Raw genomic sequence first — 15,980 nt, 5'->3', positions numbered from 1 at the left:
AATGTACTAGTCCTATACAGTGCAGTTGTAAAAGAAAATAACGGCAATGCAAAATCACAAATTATGAACATGCTTTGCATTGTATTGTTGTTACAAAATTTTATGCTTGTTATTCTCCATTAGAATGCTCGTCTCATTACTCGTTAGCAACTAACACTATTGAGGGTTAAAGTACATAAAGAATGTGAATTTAAAAATGCTTGAAGAAGTTTCTGCAGTATTCTTATGTTCATGTTTGCTGCATAAATACTTTATTTAATTTAGCTGTGTTGCACCAGAAGGGAAATTCTGTAGGACAACAGAGAGTCAAAATATCCAGAATAAGCCAGCATCCTGGTCTTCAAATTAACATAATGAAAGATACTTCTAATAACAAAATATGCTGAACCTAGCTCCTTGATCAGTCCTTCTGTGTGTTGACTCCATTTTAGCTTGTTATCCAGCTGGATCCTGAGGAGTTTTATGCAAAGTGTTTTGTTTAGTGTGTGCCCATTATACCTATTCCTGCTAACAACAGGTAATTTTATTTGTTTGAAATTCTACAGTATTGTCTTTATGATATTAAGACTAAAGCCATTTGGAATGAACCAGTTGTTGGCTTGTGAAGCTGTCACCTGAGTTGGTTTGGTAGAGTTTGGCATCAGCTGATATTAGTTTTAAGAGTCCTTTCAAGTCATTAGAAGATCATTTATGTAGATTAAGGACAAGAATAACACAGTAATGAAAAGGATAACACGTCTGCTTATATTCCAGCTATCTTTCTGTTTTCCACTAGTGATTTTTCAAGGTCATCAATTTTATTTAAGGTACTTTGTGTATTCTGACAGAATATACTTAATGAGTATTCTTCATAATTCTTAATTTTGTCCAAACTTAAGTGTTTTGCTTTGCTAGTAGCTCTCTGAAATGTAACAATATGCTCTTTGCAACATTGCCTTTTCAAATAGTTTTTCCCTAAAAAAGGCCCAGCAAAACCACTGGAAATCACACAGACCGTATGGACCCTGCTTTGATCAAATGAGATGTTTTTGGAAAACAGAGGGTGGAAGTAAGCTTTTACCAGAGGCATTATAATGCAGACTATTGCCATATATAAAATGACTAACAAGGAGACCGTGCCTACTCGTCACTGGCTTTGTCCAAATATATGATATATATAGGATTTGGCTAGAAAAGCAAGCAACAGAAGTGAGAGCTCCAGCTGATCAAGCATTGTGAAAAAATGATGTTTTTGGCACTGGGCGGGCAAGACATGAGTGATTTACATTAGTGTAGTTTCCAGGGAGTGCTCTTGCAGAGTGAAAAGCTGAGGATTGTGTGATTGACTCCGTAAGTCCCTGTAAGGGATCTCTAATTAAAAGAGACAGAGAGAGAGAGAGAGAGAGAGAGAGAGAGAGAGAGAGAACTGCAAATAAACCTAGATAATGCTAAACATATTATATTTGATGTGATGAAACCTTATGTACAGGAGAACAAATTGCTTATGTTAACCGACTCATGAGGAGGACAAACGAAGTTACAGTTGCATGATGAGATTTTTCAAGATGAAGGATTGCCATTCTGCAATACTGAAGTGATTTCCTCACTCCCAAATGTAATCTGCTAATGGGCAGTTCTGTGATGTCCAATTTTATCTTCATCTGAAGAATATGATGAAAATGCTTCAAAATTGCCCTTATCTTGTCAAAAGAGGAAAACAAATCACATCCCAAGAAGACTGCATCAAAATACACTTTCCAGAATGAGATTTTCACTCTGCAGTGGAGTGTGTACTGATATGAAACTTCCTGGCAGATTAAAACTGTGTGCCGGACCGAAACTCGAACTCAGGACCTTTGCCTTTCGTGGGCAAGTGCTCTACCAACTGAGCTACCCAAGCATGACTCATGCCTCATCCTCATAGATTTACTTCTCCCACTTCTTACACTTTTTTGTACACACCTCAACAAAAGTTTGGAATATCATAGAGTTTGCTGCCAATGACTTCTTAAGTTTGTACAGCATCTTATTAACAAAATAAACATAATTCCTTCTCAAAACAAGAACAATTTTGGACAGTTACAAAAAATCATTGCAAAACAAAGCATGTTCTCTCAAAGTACACATATTTAACACAAAACAGTGAAAATCTTCATCTCCTGGTGGTGATTAACAGTCTTTAGTAGTGAGTATTTCCTCCCTGCACATGGGTGAGTTCTTCCACTCTGCGAGGCATGCTCTAGATGAGAACATCAAGTTTATCTTGGGGTATGAGGTCCCACTTCTCAATGGCAACTTCAGTGAGGTCCTGAAGATTGTCAATCTGCAATGGCCACCTTCAACAGGTCCCATACATGCCCAACTACATTCATATCGGGGGGACTGTACTGGCCAGTGCATTCAGTTGATGTTGCATGTTTGAAGGTACCAAGACACTGCTGGAGTATGTTGCAGTCTTGCATTGTCATCAATTAGGATGAAGTTGTCACCAACTTCATGTCTGTAGGGCATTACAGTCATTTGTAGGACCTTTTGGAGGTATCGGGGACCAGTTGATTTGCTGCAAATATGAATTAGAGGCATCCACTCTCCCATCACTATTGCCACCCAGAATATTACGCTTCCACCTGCAAATGAATGGACTTCCCGAACATATCAATGTTCCTGGTGTTGTCCAGCATTTCTCCAAACTCTAACACGTCTAGTGTCAGGTCGCAAACCAATCCTGTTCTTGTCAGAAAATATGACATTACTCTGTTCCGCAATGGTCCAATGTCGATGTGCAAGAGCCCAGGTCCTTTGATTGCATCAGTTCCATGGGTTCTGTGCAAAACTTTTCAATGGTCTGGAATGAAGACCACCCCATTTCCATCATTTATGTCCTATTTGGTCTGAGATATGAATTCCTGTTGCCTGAGAGAAGTCATTTCCAATATTTCTGGCAGTTGATGTTGGATACCTGTGGGCCAATATTTGGAGGAAATGATCCTGCATTGGTGTTATCATATGAGGAAGACCACTGTGAGATCTATTGTTCACATTTTCCATCTCTCTGTACTCCACACTTTAGACATACCACTTTAAGTGACCTGTAACCGATCAGCAACATCTTGCTGTGTAAACCTGCCGAAAAGCCATTATCGTGACTCTGTCAAAGTGTTGTATGCCTGTACATGGCATGTTACCAGAGTGCTGAACAGAAGGTGAATGACGTTGTTGACATTGGACTGCTCGCAGTGTGCTGCTGTGGCAGTGGTAAGTTTATATGACTGGGAAATGGCTACAAAGTATGCCAGTAGTAAACACTGTCCACTATTAGAGGATAATTCATGAAGTGAAGTGCCTAGGTCAATGAGACCTCTAAGTATCTTAGACCACATTTTACGATAGTATTCCAGACTTTTGTTGAGCAGTGTACATCACCAGCTATCCGCACCAGTATTTTACGAAATGGTACATAAATATGATTTGCTACCAAACTGTGTGAAGAGAGAGAATCTTTTACAAATGTAAACCAAGTTTATTGTTGAATAGAAACTTCAAATCAACCATATAATTTTAAAAATGTGATGTTTATAATGTGTGCAAGATACCAAGCAAATTATCCCTTTCCCAGTTTTTATGCTGGATGTCCCTCAGTATGTGTAAACCTTACATTGTAAAATAATAAAAGTATCTAATTTTATATATGAAGTTCTCATGTATGGTTACAATCCCTTCCCTGAAATTTATGCGAAATCCCAAATTTTCCTTTGCCTTTTCTTGTATGACAATATTAATAAATACAATTTTTATTTTGATCTATTTGCATTGTAAGTAACATAAAAATTGAAAATAAAAACGTTTCTACATGAAGACTACAACTCACGACACTCAGATTACCATTCTGTGCTCTTCCTGGTGTACCAATCGCCACCTGTTAACTACAAAAACATAAATGGCACATGCCATGCCAGGCCTGTGCCAAAAAAAATTTTTTTTTCTTTTTTTTCTTAGCTATCTAGAGTTCCTACTTTTCTTACTTTCTGTTCTGCCCCAGTCCTGCATATACCATAAACCTGGTGAAATCTGAGAGATCACAAGTAAGAATGGTCTCTTTTTTAAATGTGGGGTGACACATTAGTCACACCCATGTTGTTTAAATGCCACACCTCCTGACCCTCCTGCTTTGAGTGACTCTCCAAACTTCATTTGACATATGCCACAGAAAACTTCATTCAGGGCTTTGTGTACCACTTAAAGAGTGATATGATCTTCACATATATACTTGATGTCAACCTCAGAGCATACTTGAGGTTGTGGTCCAAACTGTACCCAGTACCCTAAGGACATTCATTAACTAAATTACAGGTAACAATGATGAGCCCAGTGCTTGGCTTGGAATACTAATGACCTGGTAATTATCAACCAATGACATCTGCACCAGCTATGGCATTTCTCTCCCACAATTATTACTTAGGGCTACAACATTTGTGGTCTTCTTAACCATTTTCTTTCTAAACTTATCGTACTTCTCATGCCTTGCACTGTCCACATGCCTCTACACTTGCTGTGTTGTGTATGTCATTGCTGTTACTGCAAATTGTAGCTCACAACTGTGCTAACTCAGCCTATGTAACAGCCAAATCAGCTCAGAGTTTCAAGTTTTGCTACTCTTCCTCCAGTATGGTGTAGTGACAGCTGAAATCACTTCTTCTTCCCCCTAGCATTTATCCTGTCCAAGATGGAGTACATTTTATCAGGATTTAGCAAAATTTATTTTATTATTTAATTTTGTGGCCAGATGCCCTTCCTTGACACCACAGACATAATGGTAACATAAGAGAGGGAAGTCACATGCGCCATCCGTCTACAAATTGTGTAAACATTTTTCTGTGTGTTCTCATATTTCAACTGTTTGTGTGTACTGTATCCTCTGAGGTGGAATTTGGGGGACCAGCAAGTGTCAGAAACTAAGAACCACACTCAGGCTGGACAGTGTACCAGCCCATGGTCGTTAATCTGCCAAGCGTATGCAATCCATATCTGGCTCACCTGCCTGTATCAAAAGCTAGCATGCTGCGCATTATGCTATACAAGCAGACAGAGACAGTGGAAATCACTATATGACCAACAATGATCTACATCAGTCTTCATGTAACTTATTAAAGAGCAACAAACCAGGCAACTATAATCACTTACAGACAACTAGCATCCCTTATGCTGATTTCTGTCATCAGGTAAATCTGTGGCAGATAAATAATTTTTTTTATTTTGAATGTAAATTTGCACAAATTACTCAGCTGAAGATATTTGTTTGGTGAAAAATATCAATTGAATGATATAATCATAAATATGATAATTCTGCCAACATAGATCATAAATAATCAGTGAGAACAGCATTACAAAATTTTCATGCACTACAAGTAATGAAATTTATTTACAAAAGATACAGTAGTGTGTTTGTTGTAAATAATTTGAGTAACAAAAATAGATTGACAGGTAATAATTTACACTGCTACAGAAATTGTATTTAGATTAGGCCACTACTACATGTAATCAAAAAGTAAATTTAAATAGTTGGTCAGTTACATTATGTACAAGGTGGATACAATTAAACTTTCGCTACTTGAGTCTCCCTACACAGGAAATTATTCATCATATGGGTACCCAACTTCATAGGAATTACGTTCAGACTGTGCATTGCAGGATTTGCATTGTTAGTAGTGTTAGTGTCACACCTTCCTTTGAGACACCAGTATCAGTGTGCATTACAGTCACAGACAGTCAACATGGGTCTGAACTAGGTAAGCAGGTCTTTAATCCTCAAGCTGTTTTATCAAAACAACAGCAATAGTGTTGCTGCCTTTTGCTAGGTGATGTATTAAAAGAATATGGAGAGGTCCTCCTCCTGCACCAGGATTGAATAACATGATTCTGAAATTCGAATTAACTGCTGATTTGGAAATTGCTATTGGGAGAGGTCAATGGCCAACTGTGCCACAAATCGCTAAAGAATTTACTGTTGTCATGGCTGAGAATGCTGGACATGTGAGCAGTGCACAAGCTGTGTCACAACAACTGAATATTACATGGTCCACTGTTGTTTCGGGCGCCAGTAGAGCAACCTCTAGCATAGTTTCTGGCTGTCATGTGTGCAGATGGTCATCACTTTATGCAGCATTTGTGACCTGGAATGTAAACATGGTATGCAATTAACATATGTTAGCCTCTCATGTGGAAATTAAAATGTGTTTCTTTCAATGGTTTACATGTTTTTTCCCTTCCGCATGTTCTTACAAATGTTTCCACTAAATCATAGGGGCCCTCTCATGTAATGAAAGTTTATTTATAACCACCCTGTACAATGAATAATTTGGTAATACTGAAGTGACAGTAAATTGTTGAAGTATATTAATATGGCCTTAAACTGAAACTTAACCTTTGTTGAGTGCTACTTTTGGTACTGATATTAAAACTTCAAAAAAAAGTATCATTAGAATGATGTGTGTCGCACTTCCAAGAACCTCATGTCACTCATTGTTTAAAAAACTAAATATATTATCTGTCCCGTCACTATACATTTTCGAAATTGTAGTTTTCCTGTACAGTAAACCTGAACTTTTCAAAGAATTTCACATCAAACACACTTACACAACTAGGCAAAAACAAAATTTTATGCTCCCTGCACACCGATTAAAGTTATATTCTATGACTCCTCAATACATTAGCATGAAAATATACAATAAATTAATGGGCTGTGATATTCTGAGCATGGAAATTGGTCATCTAAAGAAAAAAATTACATGAACTCTTAGTGGAAAAATGTTATTATTCAGTGGAGGAGTTTATGAATGATGAGGTGATAATTTAAACCGGGCAACAGACGTCTCTGTAAATTAAAAAAAAAAAAAAAAAAAAAAAAAAAAAAAATGTACAAAATGTAAAAGTATTGTACTGCTAGAAAATTGTTTGATAACTATGCTTGTATTATTTTAAGTCTGTAAACTAAATCCCTAAAATTATATATTGACTTGTCTCCAATACAACAGATCACAAGATCTGAATATTGTATACTATGAGATGAAATAAATCAAATCAAAACTGTATGTTTTAAACATCGTGATGTACGATGATTGTGGATTTTTATGATGTGTGCTGAATTTGATATATCTGTACTGAACTGTACTGTACTGAATACTTACATTGGTTTCCTCATATTGTATATGAAATTGTTGGAAAAATGCAACCTGATTATGTTTTTAAGAAACTTGCATGCATTAGGTAAATTATATATAATTTATTAATACACTGGTTCACAAGACGTAAGGATGAAAGAAACTTTCACATGAGCCAGGTAACATATCTCAATTAATGTGGGGTCATACATAGAAAGAACTGCTGCATAGTAGTACAGGAGTAACTGGAAGAAATACACAGTGAGAAGAACAAAAATGACACTTTTATTCAACGACAATAATTTCATTGAAGTCACTGTGACTCATGATGGCCTCCTGGACATTACAAATCGCAGAATGGGAGAACGTTTCACAGCATGCACTGCCCCCCATAGTGATCACACACACTATTAAGAACTACGGTCCGCTTTTTGTAATGTTCAGGGGGCCATCATAAATTGCAATGACTTCAGTGTAATTATTGTCTTCTGTTTGTCTCATTGTGTATTTCCATAAGGTACTTTCTGTACTATACTGTAGCACTTCTTTCTATATATGGTCCAAGTTTCATTGAGCTATGTTACCTGACAGTGAGAAATCATGTGAAAGTTACTTTTGTCTTTAAATTGAGCATGCAAGTGTACTGTGTGTGACAGCTGTACTATTATTACATAGATTGTGAACCAGTTAATCTTCACAGTGAACTGATTATTTAACACTATTTTCAGTTACATCTGTGAACTGAAAAAAGTTAGATCTAACTTACAGTGCCAATAGGAATAGAGTTCTAAATAACTTGCATAGCACATCCAGAATTCATTTCTTCCATAACAACATCCAGTCAAAACATCATCTTGCTAGGCAGCAATCTACATCATTTCAAGACTACTCTGCAATTCATGGTTACGTGCCTGGCAGAAGGTTCACTGAACCACCTTCAAGCGGTTTCTCTACTGTTCCATTCCTGAACGACATGGGAGAAAAACAAACACTTAACTTTTTCCGTGCAAGCTCCAATTTATTTTATTTTATTACTATGAGCATTTCTCCCTATGTAGGTAGGTGCTAACAAAATATTTTTGCATTTGGAAGAGAAAGTTGGTGATTGAGATTTTGTAAAAAGATCCTGCCGCAACGATAAACACCTTTGTTTTAATAATTGCCACCCCAACTTATTTATCATCTCTGTGACACTCCCTCCCCTACTTCACAATAACATGAAGTGCACTGCCTTTTTTAGAACCTTTTCAATGTCCTATGTCAACCGTATCTATATACCATGCAGAAATACTTTGGAAGAGGATGAACATGTGTAGTATAGGCAGTCTCCTTAGTAGTCATGTTGCATCTTCTAAGTGTTCTGCCAATAAACAGCAGTCTTTGGTTCACTTTCCCCACAACATTATCTATGTGAAAGATAGATGCTTTTGTAATATGGGATTCATTCATCTGCATAAAAAAGAAGATTCAGATATTTTAAAGGACCAAGTAGGGAAAGCTCATCCATGGCCAAGAAATAAGTGAGAAAGATATGGAAATTAACAATATCTGGCTGTGCATATTACCTGGAACTCTGGAGCACTGCTGTGTGTGATTCTTTGAAAGTATCCTTCTTTGCTCCTATTGTTTTGAAGCAAAGGAACACCAGGTTTTTGTCAATCTGACAGTCATGCACTCATTTGTGAGTAGAATTTTTGCTCTATCTTTTATGAACTGTAGCTGCATTTAGACTTTTACCCATTAGCCCTTCCGCTGCTACAGACATGCTCTCTGCATTCCGTGCTGAGGGTAGTACTCCTCACCAAATGCTGGTGGCTGTGCTGAGAGATAGCAGCATTCCAGCCTATATGAAATTCTCATCATCTGATTTTATGACAACTATCATGTGAAAAGCTTGATTTTTGCACATCTTACAGTCTGATGTCTTCACTCGATAAAGAACTCAATTGGTTTTTATTATCCATCATACTTACTGAGCTGCATCAAATTAAGTAAAACATTGCACAAAATTTTAAAGATTTTGCAAACATAAAAATGCATTACGTAAACTTCATGAATGGTTGACTATAACTCATATGTTGCTGTGAATGAACTACAGATAAGATACCAAAATTTTACTCAATTTTGATTAGAACTGCAGCACATTTCATTTTTGAATTACTGGATTTTCATATCCAATGAACAGTTGTGCATGACACACCCTTGCTCACTGCGAATCATATTGTCATAACAATCATTATAGTTCATAAACAATTCAAGATATCGAAACAATGTTTTTTTGCAAATGATAGCAAATATGAAAGTGTATGTTACACAATAAATAATTCAATTTTTTTTTATATATGATGTAGAAGCAACTCATCTGCAGAAGTGAGATGTCAATGGCTCAGGATGCACACAGGTATCCATAGCACTGTAAGAAAACACAAGCAGTGCATGTATTTACATCCACAGCCCTGGGGAACAGCGTAGCAGGGCATGTATGCACACCCACAACAGTTAAACGGTTAGAATCCATTTCAGGCAAAGAACTATCCATAAAAAAAAAAAAAAAAAAAACTCATAATTTGCCCCTCCTTAAAAGATGGTTGTGAAACTGGTGTTGTCTTTCTTGATTTAAGTAGACCTTGCTTGCCTTTCATTAGTACATTTTAGTAGATTACTGACACATTACACCAAAAGTAAAGTTATCCACCTGTATTTGCAGATGTGGAGGATTCCAGACTCACAGAGCCTGCAGCCTTATGTGCCCGCTGTGGTGTCCCTGTTTATCTAGTTGGAGCAGCACGAATCTGGCTGTGCAGTGATGTTGAGCCTTTGCTGGTGATGGAGCTTCACTGCAGTGTACACTGTGCACGCTCATGCAGCACAGCATTAAACCCAGAACTCAATTTTCAATGCTGTACTTACACAGGATATCCTAAAAATTGTGACTGCTTTTCAAGAAACATCATACAACACTTTTAAAATGAATACAGTGGTGATACATTTGGTGTTGTGCACAGGAATTTTACAGATAAATTACTATGAAAAATAAAGTCATGATAACATTCTAATATTTCTCAAGAATACGGAGTTGTCATACAGAGAGAAATACTATGTTTATATTATTTGCATATGGAGTTCAGGAGCAATGACTGTTTAAACACCTCTATGCATATTGTAATCAGTTTACTCTCCTCTTAGCACCTACAGGAGTGGTAAGTAAGAGATTGTGATATATTCTGAGATTTGTTACTTAATAATGAATGGATCTCGACACTTTGCAAGCATGCTTTCGTACGATTATTCAGGTTTTTCAGCATCTCCATAACTTTCTTCTGTGGGTTAAAAACACTAGTCACACTTTGTGCCTTATTTGTATACATCCAATACTCCCTTTAGTCCTATTTCATATAGCTCCTACACATTTGTGTAATATTCTAGGAAAGGTCAAACAAACATTTTGTAAGCAATCTCATTTGCAGGCTGATTGCATTTTACCAGTATTCTACCAATGGCATGAAGTCTGCCACTTGCTTCATCTATTAATGAGACTATGAGATAACTCTATTTCATATTCTTTCAAATGTTTCCACCCACGTATTTGCATGAATTCACAAATTCCAACTGTGACTCTTTTTCATTTTGCTAAGTATACTGTTTTACATATCTGAGCACTTAAAGCAAGTTGATCATCTTTGTGCCATTTTGAAGTCTTATCAAAATCTGACTGAATATTTGTCTCAATTTTTTCAGGTAGTACTCCATTATAGATAAAGTCATTATCTGCAAAATGTCTTTCAATATCATGTGTCTGATCTTTAACATGCAACATAAACAGTGAGGAAGGCTTCCAACACACTTTCCTTGGACGTACCTGCAGTTATCTCTACATCTCTGGATGACTTTACATCCAAGATAACATGCAGTGTTCCACCTACGTAGAAATCCTCAAGCCAGTCAAATTTATTTCATACTCATATAACTATACTTTCTTTGATAAGCAGAGATATGTTACTAAATCCAATACTTTTTGGAACTCAAGAAATAATGCTCAAATCAAACAATGGAAACTCCTGGTTGGAATTACAATACTGTAAGGAATACGATATGATAGCTACTCATTGTAAATATTACCTGTTGAGTTGCAGATAGGCACAGAGAAAAGACTGATATACATGCAACTATCAGCCAAAGCCTTCCTCAGTAAAGAAAACACACACAAAAGCAAGCACACCTCGTGCACACTTGCCGTACCACCAGCAGTTCTGAATTCCACTTGACTGTCTTGATCTGTAACTCTCAGGGTGTCGTGAGGAAAATGTGAGTTGGTCTTCACATGACAAATGTGTTTAGAATCCCTCCTGGTTGTCATGGAGGTGGAGCAGGTCATTCTGTTCAAGATACCTCATTATGTCTGAGCTCCAAATATATTCTACAACAAATGGATGTCAAGGATATTGGATGGTAGTTTTGTAGATTACTTCTGCTACACTTCTTTATTTGTGTGAGGTACCTTCTTCCAATTTCTGTTAAGTATACTAATAACCATTTCCAATTAGCTGTAATTTATTCAAATTGATAATCGTGGGACTCACTTTTATATTGTAAAGGATGTCCCAGGAGGAATGATCAGTATTCAGGGATATGATAGGAATGATTATCCGAAGCCAAAAAGTATAGTAAGCATAGGTGCTAAAACCATAACTTAAGAGCTGTGAGCACTTGTTCTGTAGAAGAGAAATGTTTCACAGTATGAAAGATAAACAAGTGCTGATAGCTCTTAAGGTTTGCATTTTGGAGACCACGTTCTTTTTTTTTTTTTTTTTTTAATTATTGTTCCTGTCATTCCCCTAAATATTGACCATTCCTCCTGGGATATTAAGACACACACAACTACTTTGAAAAAAGGCATTAATCTTCCTCTTACACTAGTCAGCTGCTGTTTTCATCTAATACTTCAAACTAAGCTTTTACTTATGTTTACACAGAACACTATCTGTTTTCTATATACTTGTAAAGTTACAATCTTTTTAATGTTTGCATTAGTATTAACTGAAATTTCCATATTCCACGTCCTAATTTTCTGATACAAGGTTAATTTAGTTTTTGAATACCGGGAGATTTCCTGTATCCTGTTGATGTCTGTGGCAATCTGTTAATGACTTTTGCGCCAGAATATAAAACCCCATTCTGAATCCTAAGCAGGGATGCATAGTGATAATATATGTTAGTCAGTTACAGTGTTCAAAATATATGTTAGATATTGCCAAAACTATAATATGTAACATTGTCATCCAGAAATACATTATGATGTCAGTTTGTAATGTAATTCTGGGGAAAAAATCAATGTTTCTACGACAAGGGTACAGTATGTGCATGCAGCCTATGGTAACGATGTCATCTGTAAAAATTCCAGAACTTGTGCTGCATGTCATTAAGAGTGTTGTGTTGCTTCAGGATGGTTTGGACAGCAATACCATTCAGTCCGAGACTCCATATAGTCACGCTAATTGACCAGGAAATGAGACAGGCAGACATCACAGTGAATGTTGTTGTGAGACAAAGTGATGTCTCCAGAATCTGGAACAAGTTTCTAGCAACAGAAACAGCTGAGGATGATCAAAGAAGTGGCCGCAGAAGAAAAATGGCAGGTATGGTGGAATGATATCTGCGTTTAACAGCAAGCAGAAACCCTTCAACACAGCTCTACACATGTATGGCAGTAGTTCTAAACAGTTAAGTGACAGCACAAATGATACGAAATAGGCTACATGTGCAGGGATTACGTTCCAGAAGACCTCTCAAGGCTCATCCTCTAAATTTTGTTTGGAGAGGGGCTTGTGTCACATGGGCATGAAACCATTCTTTGTAGATTAGCCGCCAGTGGAACACACACACTTTTCTGATGAGACTCCTATCAGTATCCACCCTCAAACCACTGATATACTTATGTGGAGGCAATGAGGACAATGTTTGTGCCCATGTTGATAAAGGCAGTTCAGTCATGTTTTGGGGTGGAATCATGAGTGGCTGCAGGACACTCCCTTGTGTCAATACAGGATAACTGGTGTGAAGTATCGGGACGACATCCTTAAACACATTGTAGCTCCAAATGGTGAACATATGGGAGTGGGATTCACACTAATTGATGACAATGTATGCTCTCATCCTCAATCTTGTGCACACTTTCCTAGTGGAGCATAGAATCAGATGGAATGGCCTCATTCTCTGGACCTCACTGCATTGATAATGCCTTCATCATGCTACAACGAGCTGTTTACAATCATCCTGTCCCACCAGACACCTCACATGCCGTCATAAGCCACTGTGGAGGCATGGGACAAAATCCCACAGGCTTATCTCAACAATCTAGTAAGTAGTACGCCAAAACAACATTCAAAAGTGTCTCGAATTATGAGATGGTCCATTTGGTTCAAAAACAATGTGTTATGCAAGGAAACAGTTGGAAAAGAAATTGTACTGTTTGCAGTTGAATCTTTTGTAAGGTTTTGTTTTTCCTTCTTGTCTGTTTTAATCAGGTGAAAGTGTGTTTAGTTTTTTTCTTTTTTTTCAAATATAACAGTACCTCACAGAACAAAATCAGTTTTTCCCCTAAGTATTTACAACAAAGCTATATGCAACATTTATTTTGACCACCGTAGTTTTTTGCATGTTCCATGGATCATTTGCACAGTATATCTAATGTTGTGGAACAAGTCATTTATATTCATATCACAAATTATTTGTAAATATGGCTACATGATAATCATTTGCAAGTGTTTCTTGTTAAGTACACATATATGAGACAGTAATTCCTACTCACCACCTTACACACATATCAAGTAATAGAAATTATTCTAGAGAACTGTCAAGCTGAAAATTTTTTCAAGTTTGTTTTCAAATTTTACTTTGCTGCCTGTCACACATTTTATATCACTGGACGAGTGATAAAAACAATTTTGGTTGCAGCGTAGTGCACCCCCCTTTTTGTGCTAAAGACAATGTCAGTGTGGAGTAATGAATGTCGCTGTTTCTTCTGGTATTGCAATTGTGTACATCATTGTTCCTTTTGAACTGCAGTGGGTTATATACAACAAACTTTATGAAGGAATAAATACACTGTGAAACAGTAGTCAGAATGCCAACTCCTTAAACAAATGTCTACAAGATGATCATGTGTGAGCATCACATAATATTCTTACAGCACATTTTTGAGCAATGAAGACTTTCTTTCTTAGAGATGAGTTATCACAGAACATTATCCCCTATGACATTACTGAACAAAAATGTGCACAGTATGTCAGCTGATTTGTCTCTTCCCAAGATTTGCAATGATTCTAAGTGCAAATGTGGCTGAACTACATTGTTTTAGGCATCCCAACATGTGCTGTTTCCAGTATACACACACACACACACACACACACACACACACACACACACACACACAGATGTGTGCGAGCTAGCACAGCTCACACACGCATGACCACTGTCATCTGCAGCTGGGAGTGGAAGGGTCTTTATACATTGTCATATTTCATAAAACATTTCTTGGAAATGACAGTTTCAACAAAATAAATTTTTTTAGTTTGTGGTCCCATAAATTAAATATTTGACTGTGACTTCAGAATTCTAGGCCGCTTCTAGCTGAAACTTTAAATTTGGCATTGTAGGTCATAATTAAAGGGAAAATTAAAAAGAGTGTGACTTCTGATATGTAACATCTTTGGTTTTGGACAGTGTATGTAAAGAGGAAACTGCTCATTACAGGAAAGTACTTATATTTATTGCACTTCTGGTTTGTGAAACAACACCCATTTCAATAAATGAAACAGTGTTGTGGAAAATTAAAAAGAAGTCCTCAAAGTACAAGATTGATTTCTGGGATATATGACATGGAGAAATATTGGCACTCAAGTCATTTATCAACTTTTATAACAATTGCAGCAGCATGAACTACACAGGGCAATAAAAATCTTAGCTGTGATATATCCACAGAAGTAGGTTGTGGCTAGGCATCTCCATGGCCAAGAGGTGGAGCTCATTCCATTATTTCAGTGAAATTCTTTAGGTATCTAACCACTACCAGTATTTCAGCAATTGTTGCTTGCAGCTGCAACTGTTTTGCAGCAGCAGTCAGTGCATTCCTTGTTTTATGCTCAAGAGCCCTCTGGCATTAAAGAAATAGGTTTGATGATTTCACTATTTGTTAACTACTTTCCAGAAAATTAAATAAATTTTTGGAATGTGTGAGATTTGCTTCTTTTGTTCGGGCATGTCCCATTTTTCCTAAAATGATTTCTTTGTATACCACATGTGATGCAAAATGATATGTTCATAACAGACTGGTAGATTTTTCTATATATCCTGTTAATTTTCTGTAGTCCTTTATTTACCCACAAAGAATCTAAGGGGCACCTATCACAATAACATTTTATTTCTTTATTTTCTTAGTGACCCTCAAAGCAAGAGGAGACTCTTAGTTCATACCTGTAGACACCATTTGCGCTAAAGACAATTGCAATGTAGCCTAATAATTTTGTGAATCACTGTTTTATGCAGACCTACAGTTCTTTGATATTTCTCTCATGTAACAACCAAATTTTACAAAGATTGTACTTCCCAGTCAATTGTATATTCAAATTTTTGACAATCCCTTTGTTGTGGCTGTTGGAGTGTTACTGGTATTGTTCGGTTGCACGCTATGTATGATCTGTCACCCAGATGCGTGTGTGTTAACTTTACCTCTTAAATAATTTTCAGTTGCCGTTCTTGATGTGGATTACTTTCGTAGTCCTGTTATGCACAGCCACGAGGCCATGACATGTGACTACTTCACCTTCTGCATTGGAAGTAGGTGCT

General features: G+C 36.9%; 1 protein-coding gene across 1 annotated transcript in view; it reads left to right on the top strand.

The window, feature by feature from the left end:
- LOC126194908 (leucine-rich repeat-containing protein 1-like) overlaps positions 1 to 10,192 on the top strand; it is a 60,887-nt gene extending 50,695 nt beyond the window's left edge. Inside the window, exon 5 of the mRNA XM_049933267.1 lies at positions 9,844 to 10,192. Coding sequence (XP_049789224.1) covers positions 9,844 to 10,103 — 260 coding nt within the window. The 3' untranslated portion in view covers positions 10,104 to 10,192. The remainder of the gene's footprint in view (positions 1 to 9,843) is intronic.
- Positions 10,193 to 15,980: the final 5,788 nt, after the last annotated feature.

The sequence above is a fragment of the Schistocerca nitens genome, chromosome 7 (assembly GCF_023898315.1).
Source record: "Schistocerca nitens isolate TAMUIC-IGC-003100 chromosome 7, iqSchNite1.1, whole genome shotgun sequence".
NCBI classification, from domain to species: Eukaryota; Metazoa; Arthropoda; class Insecta; order Orthoptera; family Acrididae; genus Schistocerca; species Schistocerca nitens.
This window is presented reverse-complemented; position numbering and strand designations above follow the sequence as displayed.